The sequence below is a fragment of the Podarcis liolepis genome, assembly GCF_965112155.1.
Source record: "Podarcis liolepis genome assembly, chromosome: 4".
NCBI lineage: Eukaryota > Metazoa > Chordata > Lepidosauria > Squamata > Lacertidae > Podarcis > Podarcis liolepis.
Window position 1 is genome coordinate 46,585,442 of NC_139558.1, and position 26,292 is coordinate 46,611,733.

General features: G+C 38.4%; 1 protein-coding gene across 22 annotated transcripts in view; it reads right to left on the reverse strand.

The window, feature by feature from the left end:
* Positions 1-26,292, reverse strand: part of DMD (dystrophin) — a 1,010,042-nt gene that overhangs the window by 452,336 nt on the left and 531,414 nt on the right. For all 22 annotated transcript variants that reach the window (XM_083498284.1, XM_083498278.1, XM_083498289.1 and 19 more), the window contains one exon: positions 13,544-13,694. In XM_083498284.1, coding sequence (XP_083354410.1) covers positions 13,544-13,694 — 151 coding nt within the window. The remainder of the gene's footprint in view (positions 1-13,543; positions 13,695-26,292) is intronic.

Consider the following 26,292-nt stretch of genomic DNA (forward strand, 5'->3'; position numbering starts at 1 on the left):
CCTGGTTTTGCAAGACTTTTAAAAATCTGCAAGATCAGCACTGTGCAGGATACAGCAAATGCTGGGTTCCCTGCACGACCCACCATTGCTGACATTTACAATATTCTAGGGTCCCTGGCCCTTCATTTTATATTTTCCACTGATCAAAGGAGCACAAGGATTGGGTATTTTAATTCCCCTAGTAGTATGCTTGAACTCACTTTTCTCAGCTTTGGAAAGGAGAAAATTAAGCAGCAGAATGGGTGATTTGCCATCTTAACCTGTCTTGCACACCGAAAATGAGATACATATGCTTTAACTTGGCTGACAGATAACCAGGGTACCTGCAGTTGAACCTTGATAGACCATGTCAATCATCCCCTGACCCACCCGATGCAGTCAATCTATGATGCTACCTCATTAGAGAAACATGTCAGACATAACTGAGATGCTGGGCACTACTACTCTCTACTTAGGGTTGAGAGAGTCTGCTATCTTGTCCTGGATGAGCTACCATTTATCAACATAGCAGCCAGAAGTAATATATTAAGGACCCTATGGGTTGTTGACATGACAAACATAGGAGCTGTGGATGGGAAAGAAAGCAGGAATAGCTTCAGGAACACCTCAGTTTGTATTTTGGTGTTGCTACTTTGGGGGCAACTACTAGTGGTAACTTGCTGTTTTTGGTGGGTTTGGGGAAGGATATTCCTGGGACCCCAAAATAGATGCTGAGGTCCAAGGGAAGAGACTTAATCACCAGGCTGATGTCTGTGACAGCAGCAAAATATAAATTTAAGTTTCTCAAGATTTCTAATAGTCCCTGCTACTGCTGCAAGAGGCCATGGTGGCATCAAGGAGATATATTTCAATTTGTAAATGCTGTAACATTCAAGTGTAGATATTTATTTACTAGGCCAATGTAAACAGGCTATAAGTAGTCATATTCCATTAATAAAGTTGTATATCCCCATTGGTATCTACAGTATGTCTCCATTCTTTCCCCCAACACCAGGGGTAGGTAACCTAAGGTCCATGGGCCAGATGCGGCCCAATCGCCTTCTCAATCCGGCCCATAGACAGTCCAGGAATCAACGTGTTTTTACATGAGTAGAATGTGTCCTTTTATTAAAAATACATCTCTGGGTTATTTGTGGGGCCTGACTGGTGTTTTTACATGAGAAGAATGTGTCATTTTTTAAAAACAAAATACATCTCTGGGTTATTTGTGGGGCATATAATTTTTTTCATTTCCCCCCAAAAAATATAGTCCGGCCCACGGCTGAAAATGTTGCTGACCCCTGCCCTATACTGTGCAGCTCTTTATTTAGCATGTGTATTGGTACAAACATATGTATGCATGCAAAAATCCTGAATCATTATGTCATTACACAAACACACACACACACAGAGAGAGAGAGAGAAGAAAACAACAATAAAAACATAAAAAGACGGGCTTATAAACCACATCTGTGGAAATTGAAAGGAAAAACACCATTTTGAAACACATTAAATAGTCTTTCTTTGCAAACAGTAAATGTAAGCATACCTTATTTTTATAATTTTGGTCCTGTAGTATTAATAGTGTTCCATGTGCCCCAGAGACACAGTTTGATGTTATATAAAAAACCCCACACACAATTTAACAGAGCATTGTATATCTTAGAGAATTTAGCCCCCACTACTGGCAGACGTAGTGCTACAAAGCAGGCTTAACAGAATGGCTACAAAAGACAGGAGCTTTTTCTCTGTTAAACACAGTGAAAGGAGCATGATTGGCTTCAAATCAGCAGCATTTTCAAATGTTACATTTTTCAGCACAAACTGGTACTTCGGAAGATTGTATTTCATGGCATAGTTAGAATATTTCACATAGTGAAAAAAGAATATATAGTTAGCAATTATCCAACAGTATCTTTCTTCTTTCCACAAGTGTGAATCTGATTGACTTCCTTTGTTATGTGTAATAATGTTTTTAAGAAGCTTAGAAGTAGGGGAAAACATCAAAGGAGGTATATTGCTGTGAGGGTCACATAGCAACTTTCCTTCAAAAAATGGTATATACATTGGCACAAAGAAATGGCACAGTAGCCGGCAAGGATAAATTAATAGCTGCAGCGCTCATTATTCATTTGAAGTTTCTGCTTATGTTGTAAGGTGCTAATACCATACGCTTAACAAGGCCAATGTAATCTCTTTCTAATTCAACAAAGAAGAAATGAGAAGTAGGTTGCAGGAACAGAGATAACAGTCCAGTGCTCACTTACTGCCCATTCAGTCTTCCCAGGTGTGTCTTCCCAGAGCCTATCTTGGCACCAATGAGGTCTGTGTGGGTCAGGCATCCCCAAATTTAGCCCTCCAGCTGTTTTGAGACTACATTTCCCATCATCCCTGACCACTGGGTTCTGTTAGCTAGGGATGGTGGGAGTTGTAGTCCCAAAACAGCTGGAGGGCCGAGTTTGGGGATGCCTGGTGTAGATCAAAACACTTAATGCAATTTCTACAACTAATCTCCCTTTAATCTTGGTTCTCAGCTTCAACTACCCATCTGCTAAATTGGAACAGTTTACCTTCACAAAGTTGTTGCCCTCCCGATATTGTTGGATGCCAACTCCCATCAGTGCCATCCAGCAAAACCAATGATTAGGAATAATGGGTGCTGTAGTCCAGCAACATCCTGCAGCTTCCCCAATCCCTATCACAGAAGGAACCTGAAGGATCTTCTAACCCAACACCCTGCAATGCATGAATCTCAGCTAAAGCATCCATGACAGATGGCCAACCAACCACTGCTTAAAAACCTCCCATGAAGGAGAGTCCACCACCTTCCAAGGGGGCCTGTTCCACTGTTGAATAGCTCTTACCATCAGAAAGTTCTTCCTGATGCTTAGTCAGAATCTCCTTTCTTGTAACTCGAAGCTTTTGGTTTGAGTCCTACTGTCCAGAGCAGGAGAAAACAAGCTTGCTCTATCTTCCTTGTGAAAGCCCTTCATATATTTGAAGATGGCTATCATATCTCCTCTCAGTCTTCTCTTTTCCAGGCTAAACATACCCAGCTCCTTCAACCATTCCTCATCAGGCTTGGTTTCTACACCCTTGATCATCTTGGTTGCCCTCCTATGTACATGTTCCAGCTTGCCAACATCCTTCTTAAATTGTGGTGCCTAGAACTGGACACAGTATTCCAGGTGTGGTCTGATCAAGGCAGAACAGAGTGGTACTGTTACTTCCCTTGATTTGGACACTGTACTTCTGTTGATGCAGCCTAGAACAGCATTAGCTTTTTTTGCTGCTGCATCACACTGTTGACTCATGTTAAGTTTGTGGTCCACTAAGACCCCTAGATCCTTTTCACATGTACAACTAGTCCCTCTGTCTTAAAGGAATATCAAATGGATGCATAAATCAGCATGTTTCCCCATTCTCTTATATGAGGGGAATACTTGGCATCCAGAGTAGGATTGCTCCTGTGTATAGACATTTTTTTCTCTTCATAAGAATGGAGACAGAAGCCACAACCGTGCCTTAGTGCTATATACACACGACAACTGCTTAAGAAACACAGCTACAACAGACACATGGAAGTGTAGTTAATGTTAATGTCACAGTACCATGGCTTTAAAAGTTGTTTAGGGGGTGGGTAGGAGAAATAAATAAACATCTCCAGAAATGGCACTTAAAAGCTGTTGTGTTAGAGCTTTAAATAGACTGAAAAACTAGATGAAGCTTTACTGCATCTTTAACCATGACTTCACAATTGGCATTTTAAAAATACTTAAGAGCTGTAAAATCAGTTCACACTAAAAGAGAGTAATGAAAGCATGGGATTAATGATCTTTTAAAAGAAATGATCCATTCATTTGATCTGTCTTTTGCTTTCTGCTTTAAAATTAGGACAAACTAATCCAGTGCTGATATATAAGGAACGGGAAGGGGAATGCAAGGAAAGAGAAAGAGGCCTAATGAACGTTTTTGGGATATCTACGTATTTTCTTTATTTAGGAATATGGTACAACGACTTACGCTTCTTAACCTCTCTGGCTGAAAGTAGCTTTAAGACCTAAACAAAAACCCATATTGTTTTCAATAGTAAAAATACCGCTATCCCAACAAACACTTCTAGCATCTATAAATTTCCAGCAGTTATAGCTCATAAAATCACACACAGACACTAGCCTTATTGAGAGAGATAAGCATTATATTGCTTTCTGAGGGCTATTAAAACAAGGTGCATTTGTACCTTGATATTGCGGTTTGCTTGTCAAGCCTTGAGTAACTGACAAAAAGCCCCTGCTCTGTTCTATTTTGTTGTCATTGTTTATTTTTATCCCACTTTTAAGACAAAGTTTGTCTCCCAAAATAGCTCATATAAATTAATTTAAAAACAAACAGACTTGAGACACAGATTTCAATCTCTGGCTTACACTACTTGAAAGTAGTGTCAACTGCTGCGAAGCCAGTAGTAGGTTTCAGACTCCCCATCCTTATGAGTGCCATTCAGTACCATATTAAGCTTTCAGTTCACCATCAACAGTGGTCACAGTGCATTGCAAGACTCAGTCATCAACATTACAAAGACATCAGTGGCTAGATCCTAGCTTCCAAGAAATGAGTGCAGCCACCCAGAGTAGCAGATAAGAAACATTCATATCCACGACAGCTTTCTGATTCCAAAGCATTAGGCTAGACCCAGAAATACTCACAGACAATGTCTTAAGAGAGTAATAAAAGTCTCACCAAAACCTGGTAAAGCCAGGTGCAGAATTTAATAGAATGGATAATGGAGCTATATTCAAGTGATCTTTACCTTTTATTTTCTACATTAATAATTTATATTAAAAAGCTAAATTGACTGGGACAGGAGTGACTAAGCAATTTTATGTGACTCTCAGCAACCTTACCAATTTTAATCAAGGCATAATACACATTCTACCTCCTGTTTCAGTAACGTTCCATTTTGATGGGCCTTGCTAGTATATGGGGTAACTGAACCACATGCCAGATGATGACAGGGGGCTCACTAAAGTGGAAATCTAGGGAGTTGTCTCTGCACCAGTTTCCCTCTGATTGTTCATTAACACCAGGCAGTGAGTTCTGTGTGTGCACAAACCATTCAAAACAGTGGCCTTTGTCCAAGCAGACATGAGCAGGAACCTGACTGGTTCACTCAATTAATTCAGCTGCTTGCTGTCCCTTTCACAACTGAAGAATGGTTCTGAGTAGAGGATGCTTGGGAAAGGGTGGGCAATGACTGGACAGCTCATTGTTCACACATACAATACAGTGGTACCTCGGGTTACATGTGCTGCAGGTTACACTCGCTTCAGGTTACAGACTCCGCTAACCCAGAAATAGTGCTTCAGGTTAAGAACTTTGCTTCAGGATGAGAACAGAAATTGTGCTCCGGTGGCGCAGTGGCAGCAGGAGGCCCCATTAGCTAAAGTGGTGCTTCAGGTTAAGAACAGGTTAAGTACAGACCTCCGGAACGAATTAAGTACTTAAACTGAGGTACCACTGCACTGGTACAGTTCAGCTATCAGTGATGATGGCTATATTCTACTACCAGTGTCAGAGGCAGTAAACCTCTGAATATCAGTTGCTGGAAAGCAAAAGCAAGAAGAGTGTTATTGTACTCAGGTCCTGCTTGCAGACTTCTCACTGGCATTTGGTTGGCCACTGTGAGAATAGGATGCTGGACAATATGGGTCTTTGGCCTGAACCAGTAGGGCTCTTCTCACGTTTTTATGTTCTTAAGTAAAACACTTGTTTCATTGATGTTGATATTAAGTTAAGGCAGATATTCAACTTTCCCACTGAATTCAATGGGTTTTTAAAAGGTTAAACCGTGGCTGGATTGTTTCTACTGTATACTATATTAAACCAATCCATCATCAGTCTCCAGGTCTGGAACCGACTGTGGCTTGAGTCTAATTTCTGGCCATTTTAACTGCCTATCACAGCATCCTTTAAGAATTACTTCTGCTAAGTGAAAGTAAGCTCTGTGTTTTGTAAGGCTTTTGTTTCAGAATCCAGCTGTGAAAAACTTTCCTAACAAATGATTTATAAATGATATTTTAAAAGTGTTATACTCATACGTGAGAATTATGCTGGAATAGTGTTCTCTCAGGAGCCATAAACAGATCAGAGTTCACTTTCTGCTACGAAAACAGAAATATGAACCTCATAGGGATATTTAATCGCAATATGCTGTCTTGGAATTAAAAATCCATTTTGTCTCAAGTCTCACTGGAAAAACCAACATTGGCTTGTTCCTAAAAGTCAATTTAAACTTTTAGCACACAAACAAAAGAACATTGAAGCAGATGTTGTTCAGCTTTCAATTAAGCACCATCATATTCCTAAGAGAAACAAATGAATACTTTTGCATTGTAACTGGAAGTCCATTGATTAAATTCATAATTACTAGTAAGCAGCAAGCGCTTAATTTTATCCTGAGTCTTGTTTACAGAGTCATTAAATTAGGACTTCTACTAATATTACTCTTAATACACATTTGGGGCATGATCCAGTGAAAGCAAAGTACTTTTAATCCTGTTGATGTCAGTGAGACCCATTTAAGTATGTTTAGCTCTGTTTAGCTCTGTCTCTGAAATCAGTCGTCTCTAAGAGTGTGACTGGTTCACGTTCAAAGTCACAACGTCAAACAGAAATAGTTGCTATGGTTTAGATTTTAAAATGTGTTTTTGAAGGAAACTCCATCAAGGTTTCAGAAACTTCAGATGAAACAGGCTGGGCAAACAGGAGCTGACAAGTTCAGGAACTCCAGAAACGTGTGCGAGCTAGTTTGCCCAAAGTTTCAAAATCCTATAGATCAGCTGCATTGATAATGGCTATGAAATACGGAGGTCATATGTTCTATTTGACAGAGGGCACACCTCAATTGAAGGGGCAGTGTTCTATTTAAAGGATAATATAATTAAAATACTGTCCTGTCCATGTCTGTCTTACATATAAAGAACCACAAGTCTTGGGTGTCATATGCGTGACCACCCTACCGTGAAAACATAGATGTGTGGCTACTGCAAGGAAAGGTGGCTTATACATAACCAGAAAAAGAGCACAAAAGAAGTCTTCATAATAGTTTCTTTGCAGCATGTCATTCTGGCTTGTAAGAGAGCTGTCAATTGTAAGAACTGGTTGAACTAGCTGGGACTGCTAGTGATAACCTTAATGGTCATGTTGGAGGAGCTCTGAGTACCTTTTTCCTTTTTGAAAACTACAAAATCTATTCAAACATTAGAATTTGTTTTTGGAATACAACTCCCATCATTCACCAGCCATGGACCAGAACTCTAAAATGTTATTGAAGTTTCCTCTGTACAGATGCACAGCATTCACAGGGTGAAACTAGATGTGTAAGAGTCATTGGTGTGATTATTATTTTGTTAACTGCTGGGGTGAGGACTAGAATCATGGTGTGTGGATTATTTAACACTTTGCCCCAAGTGATGGTTCTACTTTGTCTCCTTGCTTTCTTACAAAGGCTACTGGTTTTTTGTTTTATTTTTCACAGAATTGCAAGGGCTAATGCAATTAATGATGTTCAAGAATATCAGTTACAGGTAAGCAAATGGTTTTCACTTCAGTTGTCATAATTACACGCAGGTCTGGCTTACAGAACACAATGCATTCCATGGAAATCATTAGTTAGGCAAGCGTTTACATAACGAGTCCACCATTTCCATTATTTCCTATGTAAATATTTCTAATCCAGGGTTTTTCCAATTTCTCGCTCCAATCTTTCAGAGATTTCTTCCTGAAATGGCTGCCCAATCGGCAAAAGAAAGGAAAAGGGGAAAACTGATTTGCCTGATCTCTTAGTTGCCCCTCCCTGCATAGTTTCTGCCCCCAAATGGCTGCCTCCGATCAGCCAAGCAGAAACAAGCAAGGGAATAAGGAAGTGGGCAAAATCCCAATGTCTGGATATCTGAATCTGTGGTGTTGATTGTGAGGTATGGGCGTAATTCTTTATGCGCAGATAAGTAAATTTTTGCATAGCGAGCAGGCAGATAGCTGATCCTACGTGCATCGCAATAATGGTCTGCCACTTCTCTCTCACACATTCAGTGAGCCTCTTATGCCATCGCCTCTTAAAAATGTTAGCCATTTGAACAATCCTGAAATGTGTTGCCTATTTTTTCTTGATAAGCATCATTCTCTTCTTTTTATATGCATGAAGTTGTTTTTTTAAAAAAACACACACACATACAACAAAAACAAAACAGGCATATTAAGAGGAAATTAAAATAAGGATTCAGGCTGTAGATATTAATATTTCTTACTGGAGTAGGTGTCAGTTCTTGATATCAGGTATCACATTTAACTAAAGCTACATTTATTTGGCTGCCTTTTCTATTCCCCTCGCTGCAATTATTGTGATTTAGACTTGGGGATTCTTATTTGATACCAGATTTAGTTAGTTATCTTCTTACTGACCCACATTTTTCCAAAGTGCCTCTTGGTTGGCTGCCTAGAGAAATATCACAGCTGATTACTTCTGTGCTCGTTTTTAGTCATTAAAGTGCTGTATTTCCACTGGGAGATTGCAAGTGATAGCTCAATATTTCACTAGTAAAGTCTTAGTTGTTGTTTTTTTCCACATGAGGTTAAAATATCCCATAACTGTATCACCCAGAGAACTGAACAATATTATTATATAATGTTTTCCTTTGTAAAGAATGAATCAAATCCAAAGGGAACTTCCTCCAAGGGAAGCAGTTTTCTCTGATGGAGGAGTGTTCCTTATCACAGGGGAAGGGAACATTTGGGACCTGTACTGTAATTACAGCTATATGGTTCATATGGGAACCCAATCAAATCTAAGGAGATGAGATGTTAATTTAAAGTGGGCATGATACTATATCTATTCTTATTAGTGTTGTTATCTGGTTAGATAAATCCTAATTAATTGTATGGGTTAACAGATAGAATACACCTCCATAAATCTGTGTATAAGAAAAAAAAAGTTCTAAATAAAGTGTACTTTGGGTTATATTCAACAAAAGCAGTGTTTTCTGCTCATACAATGGGGCTTCCTCTTTCTCTCCTCCCTCCCTACATACCCAGCCATCTGCTCTGGAGAATCCGCCTAACCTATGGAGCAGATTTTGAGGGTGTGGGTACTGCAGGAAGCTAGAGAGAAAGGGAAACTCGTGTCACTTGTGCATAAGTCCATGGCATGAACAGAACCGCAGTGCTGGGCACCACCCTTTGTTTTATTTCTTCAGCATCGTTTTAAAGGCAGTCCCACCCATCTGAGAAAAAGAATGGGAATACCTTCTCCTTTATGGTGCTTTTAAAAATATTTGCATTAGAAATACAAATCTACTGATCGACTGATTTTAGAGGACATCTTTTTAGTCAATCAAATTACTTCTGTGGGTTTTTTTTTACCTATTAATCCGCCTGATTAATTAGAAATTGCACCCCTGCTTCACATAAGCCAAGAACCCCCCAAAATTGCCATGGTTCTGCAGGGATATGACAGCTCTTTTCATAAATTTGTTATCATTTTTACTTATTTCCCACCATTTTCTGAGACAGGGACTCCACACAGCTTACACAAATTGAAGCAACATCTCTTAAGTGTGTGCATGCCTTCTTCCCAGATCCACTGCATCTTCTGCACATACATGCACATTAGCTACCTGGCTACAATAGCTTGGCCTATGATACAAAAAGGAAGAAACGGTCCAGAGAAAGGATATATTATGTGCATCATCTGCTAATTAAAAGATAGGTATGTGAAATTGATCCACTCGTGGATGAAGGCTTTTAAGTTCCCCCTACAAGTAGCACCCCCCTAAAGTCTCCTTCCAGGTTGAGACTATGTGGAATGGTGCCTTGTCAGATATTAAACCATATCATTAGATGAAGGGTTGTTGTTTTTTGTCTGTCCTCTATGTGAAAGTATGGGGTGGAGTAAGAAGTTGATTTTACCCCATAGTTCTCTTATTTTTAGTGAGGTGTTCAGGTGAAGTCTTAATCATTGCCTGCAAATCTGTCACTGCCTTATGCTACAAATATAGTCTAAACATATAGTAGCATCCATTTTTGTTAGGGACTGAAGACAGGAACTCAAAACCTGTGTATCTTCAGCGTCATTGAACCATATAGTCCACACATTCACATATTAGCGTGATACACCCATATGTGCTTTGAAGTGTGATTTTCAAAAGATGCAAAGAGGAAATCAAAGGCAATGTCCTCTTTTGCATGTGACACCAAGTCATACCATGGTTTAGCACAAATGAGCAAATGCAAAAGCTTCTGGAGAGGAGATTACAGTTGTTTTGCTCCTCAACAGCTGCTTTGTTGCTGTGCTACTGTGCTGAGGGAAGCCATTATTTGGCTTAGCTATGTTGTCTGAACCCAGGTCCATGATTTAGTACTCACTGAGTTGTAAACCACAGGACAAATGTTAGTTGCAGCTCATGGTTTACCTGCCGAAAGTTAAACAAAGAGTCCCAGTTTGAACATCATCCAAAGTCAAACCATGGCCTTGATCAGCACTGCAGCTGAACAACCAGGGAAGAGTAAAGCAGCCAAGATCATTTCTCTGAGTGCCTACACATGTGCTCATTCATGCTAATCATAGTCAGGATGGCTGATGAAATACTTGTAACATTGCAGTACAACAAAGTTGTCAAATATATGTTCTTCCCTGTCCTGTAAGCTAATCAACTGAATGCAAACTCTCTACCCTTTACTGATGCAGAGAAAAACATGAAACTTTAATAATGATGCCCTCTAAAAATTTAAAAGGTGATGAAAACACTGCTGTATATTTTTAAACAACCTTTTGTTTTTGGAGGTGACAGCCATTCAGCCATCAAAACACATCCAACTACATAATGAGAACACCCGAGAGTTCCTGTTGAAATGCATTAAAATGGTTTATATTTTGTCCACTAAGTTTGATATCTCTACTGAAACCAACTGGGAAACACTTCAGAGGATGAAGGCCTCATTTGACCATGTCTGAGTTACAGAGCATATAAAATTAAACATTATTATTTACTTGATTCGCGTGTGCAGCAACTGCAAAACAGCATGAAACTGAAAAGCTTTATCTCTCACAGATGTGAAGGATCACTCCTGACAAGTACAGTAGCTACATACACAGTTGTACAAAATAAATTATACATCATTGAATGCAGAGTATGAAAACTAAACAGGGAATAATTTGGGGTGAACTTAGCTTTAGACTTTTAGTTTAAGATTAAACATGGGGAGCTTTACTCTGAATGCTAAGTAACTGCTTTATATTCTCCATAAAATATGGTAACCAAAACACATTATTCAAAGTGAAATGGGGTGGCCAAATAAAGCAGTAACATTCTATTCTAATACCCTTTTAACAATACTGTTGATACTGCAACCAGAACTGGCCGTTTTGCAACTTTTCATCTGAGAATTTTGGTGCTCAGAGATACCAAAAGAGGGGGGGAGGGGTTAACCAATGTAAATTGCTCTTGGTGGTGTTATTTGTTTGCTTAGGGAACATTTTGGGTACCTGAAGCAAAATGCTTTAGGGTAGGAATTTATATGGGGGAAATGCTGCAACATTGTGGTTTTGATTTGAAACATTCTTCATAGCTGCTTAAGGAGGGAGAGGGAGGGAGGGAGACAGGAGATCCATCACAGATCTCCAACCGCTTATTGTGCATCTAGTTTGGCCCTCAGTCTATAGTCAACTTTGCTACACTCTTCTTTTAGTTTCCTTTACTCCTTAGGCCAGGCATGGCCAAATGTGGCCCTCCAGTTGTTTTGGGACTATAATTCCCATTATCCCTGACCACTGGTCCTGTTAGCTAGGGATGAGGGGAGTTGTAGTCCCAAAACAGCTGGAGGGCCAGGTTTGGCCATGCCTGCCTTAGGTGATCAAAAACCTCGGGTGCTTTTCCATTTTAGTTTGAGTCAAACCAACAGCTTCCTCTCAAATAAGTTAGACTGCAAACTATTTAGCTTCCTGAATAGCCCTTGCCACCAAACCCAAGTCAGCCAATCGGTGTCAGAGGCTTAAACACTATGAAGACAATATAGTATATAGACTTAAGCTTTCTATTTCACAGATTTGGATGGAAATTCCAATAGATCAACATGATGAGAAGGCTGACTTTCTTTAATAAATCTAACACCTGATCACTAAAAAAAAGATATCAACCACATTTCTGTGACATAAAGACTAATGAGAACTATGAATATAATATGTGTGAGCATATTCTGATTCACTGACCAAAACAGACAGCTAAGCAATATGCTGCTATGGACACTGCATCTTGTGTTGCCCCAGAAGAATTCGTTCCTTCATGCTGCATTAAAATTAGATCCATCAAATTAAAAATAAATTTAATGATGACATAAGTATGGATGACTTACACGCAGGCAACACATAATTCTTCAATGAATTAGCTGTACTGCTTAAGGAAGCAGAATATATAACACTGGGAGTAGGGTGAGATGAGAAGGATATTTGGCGCAATGTTTATTCTGATAAAGAAATATTGAAGCATAGTTTGTTAATGCTAAATAAAGAAAAGTAGGAAAGGGATGTAGTAAGAACAGGAAACTCTCCACTGATCCCTGCTGGGGAAGGCTAAATAAACCATACAGAAAAAGCAAAGCAGTCCCAATTTCCCCTCTGTTCTGTATTCTATACTGCTTCATACTGCAGGTTGGACAGTCATCTTTTTTTTAATTCTCCTCCTCTATGATCAAAGTTCAATGCAAGTAGTAAACTAGCACATCAGGGGAAAGAGGTTAGGGTTACTCTTTAGAATATATTTTAATATCCACCCTTTATATATATATGTATGGTGCTGCTACCAACTTTAATAAACAGAATAACATAGCATTAGTAACACAAAATTTGCAATGAAGGTTGTGATCCTAATCATGTTGACTCGTAGTAAGTCTTACTGAATTCAATGGGCCTCCACCCAGGTAAGTGTGGCTATGATCAGCTTACGCTATTGTTGCATCCTAAACAACTGCTGCTTAAAAGTATATTGTGACTCGAAATTAATGGCCTGGGGATGACAGATTAGCTGGCACATGCCTTGGAGGAAAGGGTAAGAAGCCAGGCATCACTAATTTAAATGTATTTTCTTTTATTGTCAGAAGTAAGTGATGCTTTAAAAGCTATTGTCAAATAAAGACCCACAAAACAAGAAGGAAATGAATGTTGATTAGCTGTACTGCAGTATCTTTTTTACTTGTGTGAACAAGTAATTTTATTATTGTTAATTATTTTAACATATACAAATTGAGGAATCATTAAGTCTACAATCCTAATCCCGTTTACCTAGGAACAAACCCCACTGAATTCAACAGGATTTAGTTCTGAGTAGATAAAGTTAGGGTTATGCTGTAAATCATATCAGTTTACAATAATCCCCCAGAGTATAAACATGAAGTTAAATACCTCAAAGTGGTGTTAATATCTGCCCTCTAGATGAGAGCCTATGGGAAACCATTTGCAACAAATACACATACAGATAAGAAAATCTTGAAGTAAAAATATGTTATAGGTGAGCCCTACCTTGATATATTGCTTGGTTGTGGAAACTTCTGGATCCTCGGACTCTATCCATATTTTAGCTAAATTTTGTTCTGCCTCAGTTAACCAGTGGTTAAAGTTTTTCATATCGTGATGGAAATTCCTCCATTTCTCCACTGATCTATCAAATCTTCTGTAGAAGGAAATAAAAACCATGACACTATAGTTTAGGACATTATATGATTAAAAGTAGTAGGTCAAACGTTTATAATACATTTAAAATATTAATGCAGGAAATGAATGTGATGCCTTTACAGCAGTGGCTTCCCACCTTTCTCCCCATGGACCACTCGGAAATTGCACAACAGAAAAACATGCAGTACTCTGGCTATGCCAGAAATAGCCCTATTGTGAGCAGAAGAGGTTCTCTGCTCACAGAAAGATGCCCTTGTATCCAAGCCTGTGGGTGAATTGCATAGCTAGTTAATTCTATGTTTCTAAAATCTATTTGCGTGGCAGAATGGGAAAATAAAATATCATGTTGAACATACAAACAAACAACTTATCTGGCTAAATTTAAATTCACTGTTTAAATTTACTTTCCCCAACAATGTGCAAAAGCTAATACATATAATTTATACATATAGCTGTGAAGTTCTAATATATTGCCTACACCACTGAAGTGTGATGGCAGGAACAGTAGTCCTTTCTCATAAGACTGCGGGAAAGCAAAGTCTCTCGCAAACATTTCCCACAGAAGATAAGAAAACATCCAGAACCGCTGTGAGGCAGCAAGTTAAAAAACAGAATATTTAAAGTAAGGAGTATTACAATTTTAAAAGTAAATATACCCTCTTATTGCATAGGAATGATTTCATAATTTATAAAATCCTCCAAGCTTGTGTTAGACACAAATTCATTTTGGGGTAAACTCCAACACAGTGCAAGAGGGCATCTGCTCATGCAACAAGACTCTCTTTCCTTTCTTCCTGCCACAGCCCCAAAGATCTGCTCCAAGGGTTGGGGGATTCTCCAGAGCAGATTTTGGTGTTCATGGGGAGGGGAGGGGAGCTGGAGACAGGAAGAAACAATCTAGAATTCCCATCACAGAAGCAGATTTCCATTTTGCAAGTGGATGGACATCACTGGATGTCTCCCACTGACTGGCATATTTTATATATTATTGGTACCAAGACATGGTCTGAAGCCAGATATAGGGAGTAACCTTGCCAAAAGTAAGTATATCTAGGTCTAGCCCAGAGGTTAGGAGCTGGAGCTGAGAGCAGCCCAGGTCATCTTTGATGCTGGAGGAAACCACCTGGAAACCCTGTGTATATTGCCTTGAGTTCGTTTGTGGAAGAAAGGTTGGATATACATGCATTGAATAAGAATATATAATTATTAATGAACCTGAAGCAAGTTAACTCTCTTGATTAAAAAAAACAGAATTCAACAAACTCTACCCCAAAAAATTAAACAGAATAATAATACATATTACCATTGCTGTTTTTTATCTCCTGTGGTTCTGATACTTGAGTCTGACGCTTTTTGAGAACAATTACAGTGGAATAGGATTCTGTTGGTCAGACTCTACATCACCAATTAGAGTAAAAAGAACTAGAATGGTCTGAAGTGCCTTTCTGAGGTGAAAAAACGATCCTATTATCAATACCACTAAGTTCCTGAAGAGACAGGTACTCAACAACACAAAACCAGCAGTCTTTTCTTTTTCATGAAATAAGCCATTCCAAGGCAAAAGAGACCATCTATTGAGAGATCATTTTTAACAAAATCCCACTATGTTATTGATCAGAAGTCATAGGAAGATTTCTTTCATCTGACTACAGAATTGTGTCTTAGTTATTATATAATCAGATTTCATTATAATTTTTAAATATACAGCTCATTCCTTTCTAACAAATGATGTGCATTTCCCCAAAGGTAATGCTATCTTGAACTGCTTTGTGTTGCACATTTAAATCCAGATGAAGCATGTTTTTAGCATGTAAATTTCAAAATAAAAAAAGTTTCAAAACCGCCCTGAGACCTCCGGGTATAGGGCAGTATATAAATTCAATTAATCATCATCACCATCATCATCATCATCATCATCATCATCAATTCCACCATTTCTAAAATTTCATCTTGAATCAAGATCATAAGCCTCTATCCTTGAAAATTATATTACATTGTAATATACTACAAGACTATTTCTGGCCAGAAGTGGTTACAAGTGACAAACCAGCCTTAGCTGGAAAAGGCACTACATGCCACAAAGGACACCTGGGTTTCTAGTGGCAGTGCTAGATCTAGGAATACCCCCAGCTATGAACCTGCTGTCTTAAAATAGCAATTTCATTCAGAATAGGTGGTAAACAAGAAACATCTACCTATAGTACTTTCGTCTTGTCAGCATTCAAGTTGTTTATTGTCCCTCATACCACCCTATGCAAGTGATTGGCTGTGAGCTTGTGAGCTCTTCAAAGTACCTTGTCTACGTTGTCAGGCCACAACACTGTAAACCACTTACGAGATTTCTTTGTGTATTCAACTGTACATAGATAAAATAAAAAATGGTACTGAACCCATACAACTGGACTAGACAGTGTAGTGCTCAGATTATCCACAGTCCACCTTAGTTTGGTACAAAGAATAGATGCAATGCAGCAGAAAATGCAACTTTTGTCTTAAATGAAAGCAACCTCAAAAATACACAGAAAGAATACAGTGGTGCCTCGCAAGACGAAATTAATCCGTTCCGCGAGTCTCTTCGTCTTGCGGTTTTTTTGTCTTGCGAAGCACGGCTATTAGCGGCTATTAACGGCTTAGCGGCTTTAAGAAAAAGGAAACAAACTCGCAAGAACTCGCAAGACATTTCGTCTTGCGAAGCAAGCCCATAGGGAAATTCGTCTTGCGAAGCGACTCAAAAAACGCAAAACCCTTTTGTCAAGCGAGTTTTTCGTCTTGCGAGGCATTCGTCTTGCGGGGCACCAGTGTACATGGTTCTTGTAACTACTTATTGCAGAGGCATACAGTAGATCAAAAACCATTTCCAAGTAAATCATGTAAAGATAGATACTCAAAATATATTGTTACGAGTTTCGGGGTGTTGAGATGTGTGCCAGACCTCTCTAAAACCCGGATCCAGCAAGTGCGGGTGGGGTCCCCTCCCTCAACATATAAAGTCAGATTTTAGAGTTGAGAGTTAAAAGGAGCAGTGATGTGACCTAGAAGTAAAGCAGCAAACTAGAGAGAAGTGAGGTATGAGAACAATGTTTGATTTCTGTTTGGATTCAAGGCAGCGGCTATGGGAGAAGTAAGACCCATTTGGAGTGTTGATGCTCTGAATACCACCATTGCAGGCTCAGGTTATACATATGTGTAAATAAACCATATATCATAAAGACACCACAGTCTTCACTATGCCTCATTCCCAAAGGAAAAACAGACTCTGGGTAAGCACGTTGAACCCCTGGAATCCTGCACCACTCAGAGATTGGGGTGGCATGCAACAGTATATTTTAAATCTATGCCAATAACTTCCTATAATGGTTCTGTAGAGTTTTAAATTTGAAAACTATAAAAATGTCACTTAGTAGTCTAAAAATGTTGAAATCACAAATTACTCAGATTCTTTTATCTACTTAGCATTCAGAATTAGACTAATAAGTATTCAAAATGAGGTCTTTTTAAAGGGAGCAGGTTAAGTGCAAAAATAGTATGTTTGATTATCAAAATACATTTAAAATTCATGACTTTTATTATAGAACTTGTAGCTGACAAAAATATAGCCTTTTTTCACGTTCTACAAAATATTGTGTACATTACATTTCTATACTTCCTCTAAACAGTGTCCTGAAGGATTATGCTAATATTAACCTAAAAATTATGCAGTGTTGTCAACTTGATTCAGCACAATTAGCACCTTGTAAGAAATATACAAAACTTCAAAGTAATATTAAAAAATTCTATTTATGTGCATTGAAATATTATGTGCATTGTAATATTTAAGGTCATTCTAACAGATAATCTATGGAAACTTGTTTTTACAGGGTTATCTTGCCAAATTAATCTTTTGTTGCAAAAAAATGTTAACCTGTTTCAATTAATCTGATATTTCTTCTTCTTTCAACAATCTGTTTGTATTTAATTTAAACATAATCTCTATAGTTGGACTAGAGAGACACAACAAAGTTAGAATTCACTGCGGCTAGGCATTGGTTTAATATTTATCCCCGAAGTGATCATCAGGAGATAAGAAGAGTTTGATATAGGCTGGTTGAACTATATTTTAATATATTTGGAGGTTTTTTGCATTTAAAAGTTTTATTATTATATTATTTTTATGCTTGAAATTTTGTTCACCACTTCAAGTAGACTTGACTCAGAATGGTACTTCACATTTAAAGATAGAGAGATACTTATAAAGCAGGAATATGCAGCATAAGCAACATTATGTAGTATTATCAACAAACCAGACCGCTGGGAAACTAAACCAAACCAGTTATAGCCTGGAACATGGTGTGTATAGCGCAGCTGACTGCTGAATAATACACAGCTGTGGGGATCCTGAGGAAACTCCATCTCCCTTGGTGGCTGCCCATAAAAAAACAGGGTTATGATGTAAGGTGCCCTCTAAACTGTGAGATTTAGGGTTGAGCTCTCTGAGTGAGAAACAAGGTGCATGTGTGGGTGAGAGACAGGAGACTGAGAGGTAAGGAGTATCAGAAGAAGGAGGAATTGATATCTGTCTGCATTTCTTAGTAATTTTATAATGCAATGCTTGCATTTGCGACTCCGTAGTTTTGTAACATATGCTAAAATTGTTAGTTGCTCTAGTTTCCTGCATACCACTTAAACATATTTGTACATATTAAATAGTTCAGAGGTAGCCTATATAAATAAATAATGAATACACGAAAGTCACCACAACTACATTTGTCTTACTGGAACAATCATTTAACCTGAAGCAAATTTCTTTCTTACGTTGTGCTGGTCTTTCCTTGATGTATTCTTTTTAATAAGCATGCTCATTCTTGCCTATGTAAATCAATGGAATGGACTATTCAAAGTTTCTCTTAAGTAAGAATTAGATCATTCACTTCTCAGAGCATTATTTCCCACTGGAACCCTCAGCCACCTGCTAACCCATGGCCAGGGGCTGTTTGCAGAATTGAGCAACCCTGGCTTGAATTCTGGGTCCACTCCTATCTTCAACATAGGTCACGTACATTTACTCTGTCTCTGATTCTATGGAAAGAAATGCTTACAGCCTTACAACACCCCAAGCTCTGTTTGTTTGAGTATTATCAATCATTTAGTTCCATAGACTAAGAAACATTAGTTGATTTTATATAAAATCATGTATGGCACAATTCAAGAGCCGCTGGCCCTGCAGATGCTGTTGGACTACAATTACCCTAGGGAAGCAACTCCATCTGGAAGACCTGTAATTAAGGCAGAGAGGATGGTGATAAAAGGTAGAGTGCAAGACTTCAGAACAGAGTCAGGTAACAGGGTTTAAAAAGTGGTTTAGCTAGTGGGGAAAGCATGGGCTTTCTTGCTGTCAGACAATGTTCAGTATGCAGGCTTCCATCCCTACAACATAGGTCATACATTGACAAACGATAAAGCCATAGTGCTAATTCTTGTGTTAGAGGAAATATAGGTGATGGGTCCATTTCTGCCCACCTGATAGCAGAACAAATTCTGTCTTGCACAATTTGACTTTTCCCCTTGTAGCCCCCTCCCATGTACCTCAAAATGTGGCCTTGAGGGGCCCCAAAGCATCTGGAATAGATGGCAGGGGCAGTAGATAAGAAATGAAAAGGAAGTGGAGGTCCACTTACAAGGCACTGCACATGATGTTATTCTCAAACAATACCAACCTTATTCCTCCCCTGAGTACACTTGGATTTACCCGATATAGGGATAATTAGGCTCCAAACTACTCCACTCAGGCTCACAAATGATTCGTGTTGGTGTTTTGATGTGTGTGTGGGTCAATCACCACTTTCTGCTACTCCCCTTTCCACCCCCCACTACTTCCTCAATGTTTTTGTTCCTTTTCCAGCCATGCTTGTAACTATTTCTGGTATGCTTCTGAACAGACTGTAGCCTTGTATACAGGTTGTTGTTTTTGATCCTTCAGGTTTGAAGAAAACCAGAAAACTGTATATGTAAACCACGTTAACAATTATGTACTGGGAATGTAAAATTGCCTGCCTGTTGTTTTGCACACTTCATGGGCAGGGCATTTTTTAATTTTGAAAGATGATGTGCATGCAGCTATCTGTACACATGCATTGTCAGTACTTAATTGGCACAACAGAATCAACTAATTTTAGAAGGTGGGGGTAAACACAAAAGGAAACACATAGGGAAAGACCAAAGTTGTTTCTCATATACAAATTCAAATACATGTGGGTGTTGAATACTCTAATTCAAACGGTCAGAAAGTGGATTAACACCTAAATAAAGCTCAAATGATAAGCTGTTTACTGCTGTTTTCATTGTTACATCCAAGTCATAGTTGGAGTGATCAGGTCTGAATTAATTTGTAAACTAAACATAGTTCATACTTTTGCTTTCAATAACCTCAATAGCAACACACCAGATTTCAAATTTCCCAGCAAGCTTTCTTCCCATTTCAGAACAATGATAAAGAGATGTGCTTGAAAGCATTTAGTCTGAATGCTAGAATTAAAAGCATCCGTTATCATTTCCCTAGAGAAAATGAAGCGAACACAACTAATTAAATACATTATATGGAAGAATGCAACACAGCACAACTCCCTAGTCCTAAACAGGCATAAATGTCATTGGCAATAAACTTTTAAATTTCTCAACTTGTCAAAAATTAATTATTAAAAATCCTATAATAAAGCAAGTTCCAAATCATATACTTTACATGAAAATCACATAGACCTAGTTTATGATGGGCTTAATTAATATTTCTAGGACATAGAGGACAAAAGGTTCATAACTCATGCTGAATTCTGATGTGTGCTATACAGTACTAATATTCATAAGTCACAAATGCACAAAGCCAATATATATTTACCTTCTCCATTGTGATAGTAATGTGGTGACAAATGACTGTTATTGTCATTTCCCTTGACTATCAAATGTGCATTTCCACAAAATTTACTCCCTTGGGATATGAATATTCCAAGCATTAGTACGTAGTAACATTACAGGTAAATATTTACTGTCTTTTGCATTAATTTATAACCACTTCCTTATCCATTGCTTTCATTTTGCTACAAAACAAAATCTCTGAAGAATTAACTTTTGTTTCACTGAAAGAAATTTAAGATTTTGAGAGTACCAACTCCTCTGAGAGGTGTATATAGAGCAAAATGGCTCCAAGAACTCAGTTCTTTCCCTTTTTCATGTGAGCAAGAAATGGTATACATCAAACATTTTGTTCAGTTAGACAGACAGTCATGCACATTTGTGATATTATTTTTAAATAATTTTTTTTATTTAAAGATTTTCCTCTTTTATAAAAGCACATGCATTGCCTCTTTTTTCAGGTTGTGTTTTCGACACAACAGTTACATTTGTCATGAGACACTGGTGGTATGTGCAGTATAGGGTTGGGAAGAAAAGAGGGGTGGGGGTGGTAAAGCTTATGTTCTTTGACTTAGTGTATGCGTGGAGGTTTTGTGTCAGCGTCACTTGGGTAGGTTCTCTTTCTATTCACTTGTTATGTTTCCTTGGTGGTGAGAGAGGTTGGGGTGGTCTAGGGAGGGGATGAATGTCTTTGGTTGGCTTCAGTGGGATTTGTTTGTGTGGGAGCATTGTTGGGTTAAGTTAGCCATATTGAATCATATGCTGTCGGCTGGTTTGTGTTGTTGTCTTGTTGGTCTGTGTATGTGATAAAGGGGAGTTATACTGGACTGAAGGCGTTCTCTTCTATTTCTCCCTGTGTCAGTTTCAGTCTCTTGGTTAGCTTTTCTAGTAAGGTTGTTTCCCATGCCATGTTTATTCCTATCAGGTCCCTCCAGTGTCTGGCTATGATGTCTCTGGCTGCTGGGAGTAGATGGGTTGTGAGCTTTTTATTGTGTGAGTGGGCATTGTTATCTTGGAAGATGTTCAGTAGAGCCAGTTCTGGGGTGACTTCTAGTAGCTGTTTAGTTATTTTGCTTATTTCTTGTATGACTGTTGTCCAGAAGAGTTGGGTTTGGGGGCATTCCCACCACATGTGGGGGTATGTGACAGTGGAAGGGCAGCCTCTCCAGCATTTTGGTGAGATTCCTGGGCTTATCGGCACCAGTTTCCATGGTGTTAGGTACCATCTGTAAGTGAGTTTGTTTATTGTGGATACCATTCTCTTGCCATGTCCCGCTGTTGTTAGGAGAAGGTTTTCAAAGGTGGTCAAGGGCCTAGTGGCTGTTGATGTTATTACTGGATTGTTTAAGAGGGCGTGTAGTTGGTGGTGTGTTAGCCAGGGTATTTGGGTGTTCCCTAGTTTGCTTTATTTCTTGTGTCGATATGGGTTTATTATTTTTGTAGAAGTCTGCTAGATGATATAGGCCTTTGGCTTGCCAGGTTTTTATCTGGATATTTTGTGCTGCGTGGTGGAATAGTGTGTGGTGAGCCAGGGGGCATTCGTGATATTATAAAAAGTACGTAGTTGATTAAAGTATGAATCACCTAGAATTCATCCTACTCTATCTAGCTGACATGAACTCTGATAATTTGTGACACAAATATTGGGTCAGTGGAAATGGCATCATTTACATTAGGTTAGGTAATATAAACACGTGATATTATCACTTTAACATACACATTATATAGAAGTATCTAATCCCCCATGTAGGCTTATTTTCAGTTCTGCTCCTTTTTTGTTATCAGTCTAGTTAGATTGTTAAATGGTTGCCAGATATGTGATCATGATTAGGGACAGCACTCAATTGATTCTATGGAAGTATATATAACAGAGCACTAATTAGAGCATTCATCTGACTGCTTTAATGCCTGTATGCTAAAAACAAGGGCCTTGAAAAGGGAGTTTCTTGATTAGATCCTTAGATTATGTCTTAGTAGTTGCTAATGTATCAATAATTCACATATGCTTTTTCAGCTATCCTGAGCACTTTTCAGTTGAATTGAATTGTATTCCTAACATTGGATTATTAAATGAAGGCAAACTGGATCATGCTAAATATATGGTAACATTATCCACCTACACATGAGTAACATCAACATTAGACAAAAAGCTGGTGCATCATTAAGTTTTTATCCATTTCCCCACTATGAATCTGAGAACTGTCCCAAATGCACTTAGCAGTACAACCAATTTTGATTACCAGTGACATATACATATTTAAGATTATGTGCAACATAGATATCCATCTGAGTCCACAAGTAATTTACTACATACAATCTGGTAGTTCTAAAATAAGTGCTGTTAAGTTAATGCCATTAGTTTGCACTAGCAATAACAGAGCTATGTAAAATTTACCAAACCAAGTAAAGTTTTTTGTTGTACAGCAACTTCAAAGTTATGTGTCTGCTCCTTCCTGAATTGGACAATTTTCAGTGAGTATATCAAGCACTATGCTTTCTAGCTTCTCCAAAGATAAAAAAGAGCCAGAGAAGCCCTTGGACCTTCTCTGTAGAATTATAAAGCATGCTTTATATCTTTAAAAACCTTTAAAAGTATATGGATCTTTTAGGATTTTGCCTAATAAATGCAAACAAACGTTCGACAGAATGTACAGAGTGGACTTGCTGGTTTATTTGTGTCGAAGTACTAATTGTTAGCAATACTAATCATTACTTTGTTTCTGCTTTAGTTGTTCCAGAAATGAGGTTTTACTGAGAAAACGTCACAAATCAGCAATAGAACAGTGGGCTGGTGAAGAGTTTTCAGAGGCGGGGTTGTGGAGTGAGTGGCTGTGCAAGGTGACCTCAGCTTCAAAGGAGGCAGAGAAAATAGAGAGATTGTTGTTTGAAAAACAGTCAAAGAGAATAAAGAGCCAAAGAGGGAGTGAAATTTACCTATCATTCCTTTAAGCTATGTTGAAAAATCATAGATCCAGTGGTGTATTAACGGACACCCAGCTGGAAGCTCAGAAAACAGTACTCACAAATGGGGGGGGGGGCAAGGAGATGCTCAGGAATATGGAGCAAGCCTCCATTAAAGGCTGGCAGGAAGAAGAGAATTGAATGGCAGCCAAGCACAAAATCATGAGAAAGGAAAGACAGACTCAGGGAAATTCTGGTAGGCCAAGACAGTTATAGACTTGGCTGACACTTGAGCAGCAGAGTGGTCCTAGATAGAAGGTCAGTTTTGAGGTGGCTGTGTACAATGTACTTTCTTAGAAAAGTCCCTTACAATCTCAGGGTTCCCTATGGCCAATCAATGTGGTAGTAATAGTGTGGTTTTTATTAGATTAAATAGGAGGAATGTTTGGCATTAACAATCACAGTGCCACCCACATTAGCTGACTAGTAGATGAGGCTCCTCTTTTGTCCATGCAAATTTAGCCATGGCAACAGAACTTTGCTTTCCAGCAACAGTCATGTGTGAAGTAGCCCATAGAATTCTTACACCCATAACGTTCTTAACAGTACAATACTGTACAGCAGAGCTTTCCAAGTTGTGTGTCGGCTGCAGTGTGTACGTGTGTCGCACAAATGCTTCCCACGCTCCTCCCAGGGCTGGAAAGGAGTTAGTTTAACCTGTGGTTTGCTAGTAAAACTGAATTACTGTGCTGCAAAAATGATGCCTGTCTAAAAAATATGTCACCAACATGAAAAGTTTAGAAAGCTCTGCCATACAGTATGTATGTGACTGCTCAGAAGCAAGCCCCAGAGTTTAACTGGATTTACTCCAGATAAGAATGAATCGGGTTGCAGCCTAAACCCTACACATTATAAGCATGATCCAATCAAACATTCTATCAGTGAAACTGTGAAGTATGTACCATTGAAATAATGGGACTTTAAAATGCTTAACTGGTTGGATCACACTCTTCTTTTTTGGACATTTCTGCAGTAAACACAGAGGACCATTATGGGAAGCATCATGTGTGCTTTCATTTATGTAATACTCATTTATATAATACTCATTTTTTTAAATAAAAAAGGCAATGAAAATAATATGAACCATGCAGTTTCACAAGTCATAATTTTTGTTTTAATTCTTGAGGGTTAAGCCATGCCAGTTTCTCGCAAGAATAAAACATCCTGCGGCACCCTAAGTCGAACACATTTATTTTTGTATAACCTTTCATGGGGCAGAGTACACTTCATCAGATGGTTAAAAAACAAAAACAAAATAGATATTCTTTCACAAAATCCGTTTGACTGCAATCATTTTTGTGTTTAAAGAACATCATGGGCCTGAAGATTATCAGTTGCCATGACAATAGTGTAAGCATCGGAGAACAAATAATGACCTGCCATCAAGAGATCAGAATCTGGGGAACGATACTAAGATCACTTTCATATCAGAATTTATGTGATTATTAGAAGCTTAAAAGAGTAGCCTGCATTTTCTCTATTGCTTTTCTGCTCCCTAGCCAAGTCTGCATACTCAACAGCTGCAAAAGGCAAGCCAGCAGTGTTAAGTACTTAAAACCCAATTTTAACAGGAAATAAAAAAATAATAATATTGAAATACCCACCATATTTTTTATGCTGGTTACAGCTTTAACATTTTTTCACATCCATTTCTGCTCACTGCATACACTATTTATCTGAAGATTAGGGATAGCTGTATTTGGAGGTAGAAAGTTCCACTTTCTTAATTTCCACTATCTTGGGAAAAGGTGACTGCAGTTGAAGAATTACTTAAAATATACTGGCTCAGTATATGTGCAGGCGGTTCTATATCAAGAAAATTATTGAGAACAATGCACTATTATTCTATAGCTTGAGAATAATCATAAGTCTAAGAATCTTCAGGGAACAATGATCTGTGTAATGCCCTCTCATCAGATGTCAAACAGATAAACAACTTTCTGAAGACATCTGTATCAGGAAGTTTTTAATGTTTGATGTCTCACTGTGTTTTTATATTATGTTGGAAGTTGCCCAGAGTCGCTGGGGCAACGCAGTTGGATGGGCAGGGTATAAGTAATAAATTTTCTGTTTGTTGTTATAATCCAGTCTATTGGTTGGGGTTACCAATGCAATCCCGAGGTATGTATGCAAGTGAGAGATGGTTTCTATTTATTTCATATTTTATAATTATTTTCACTTATTTTGAACTGTTTTACCAGACTTGAATGTGCCATCCACATAGGCCATTTAGTAAGCAAAATATAACTCACCATTCCGCTCATAAGTACAATGGTTTGCATCTATTGATATGACACAATATATGCTTTACCAGTAACTGCTAGTCACAGATTTGTTATTGTAAGCTCATTCTGAAATACTGAAAACTGTCCTTTGGGAGCCACAGAGTACAGAGGCTTTGTGCAAGAGATTATGTCACCACTCCCACTCTTACTGCTGCTGCCCCCAAACTCTACTCCCTCCGCAGCTGCCCCACTCCATTTAACTTTTTTCATTGTTTTGCTATTGCATTTGCATCCTCAGAGTGAGGCATTCTGGGTGAGGTGGCTAAGAGACTTCCTGCATACCCATCCAGTGGATGCGAGGCAGATACTGACATTGTATGGATATCAGTGTGCTTTTATTTCAGAAAACACTTCTGGAATGTAAATTTTATCTGATCACTTTAATACTCTATTTCATTAATGCTTTCGACTATTCTGTATTTTATTTTGCTGTAAATTGCTTTGAAATAGATGATTACGGACAATTCA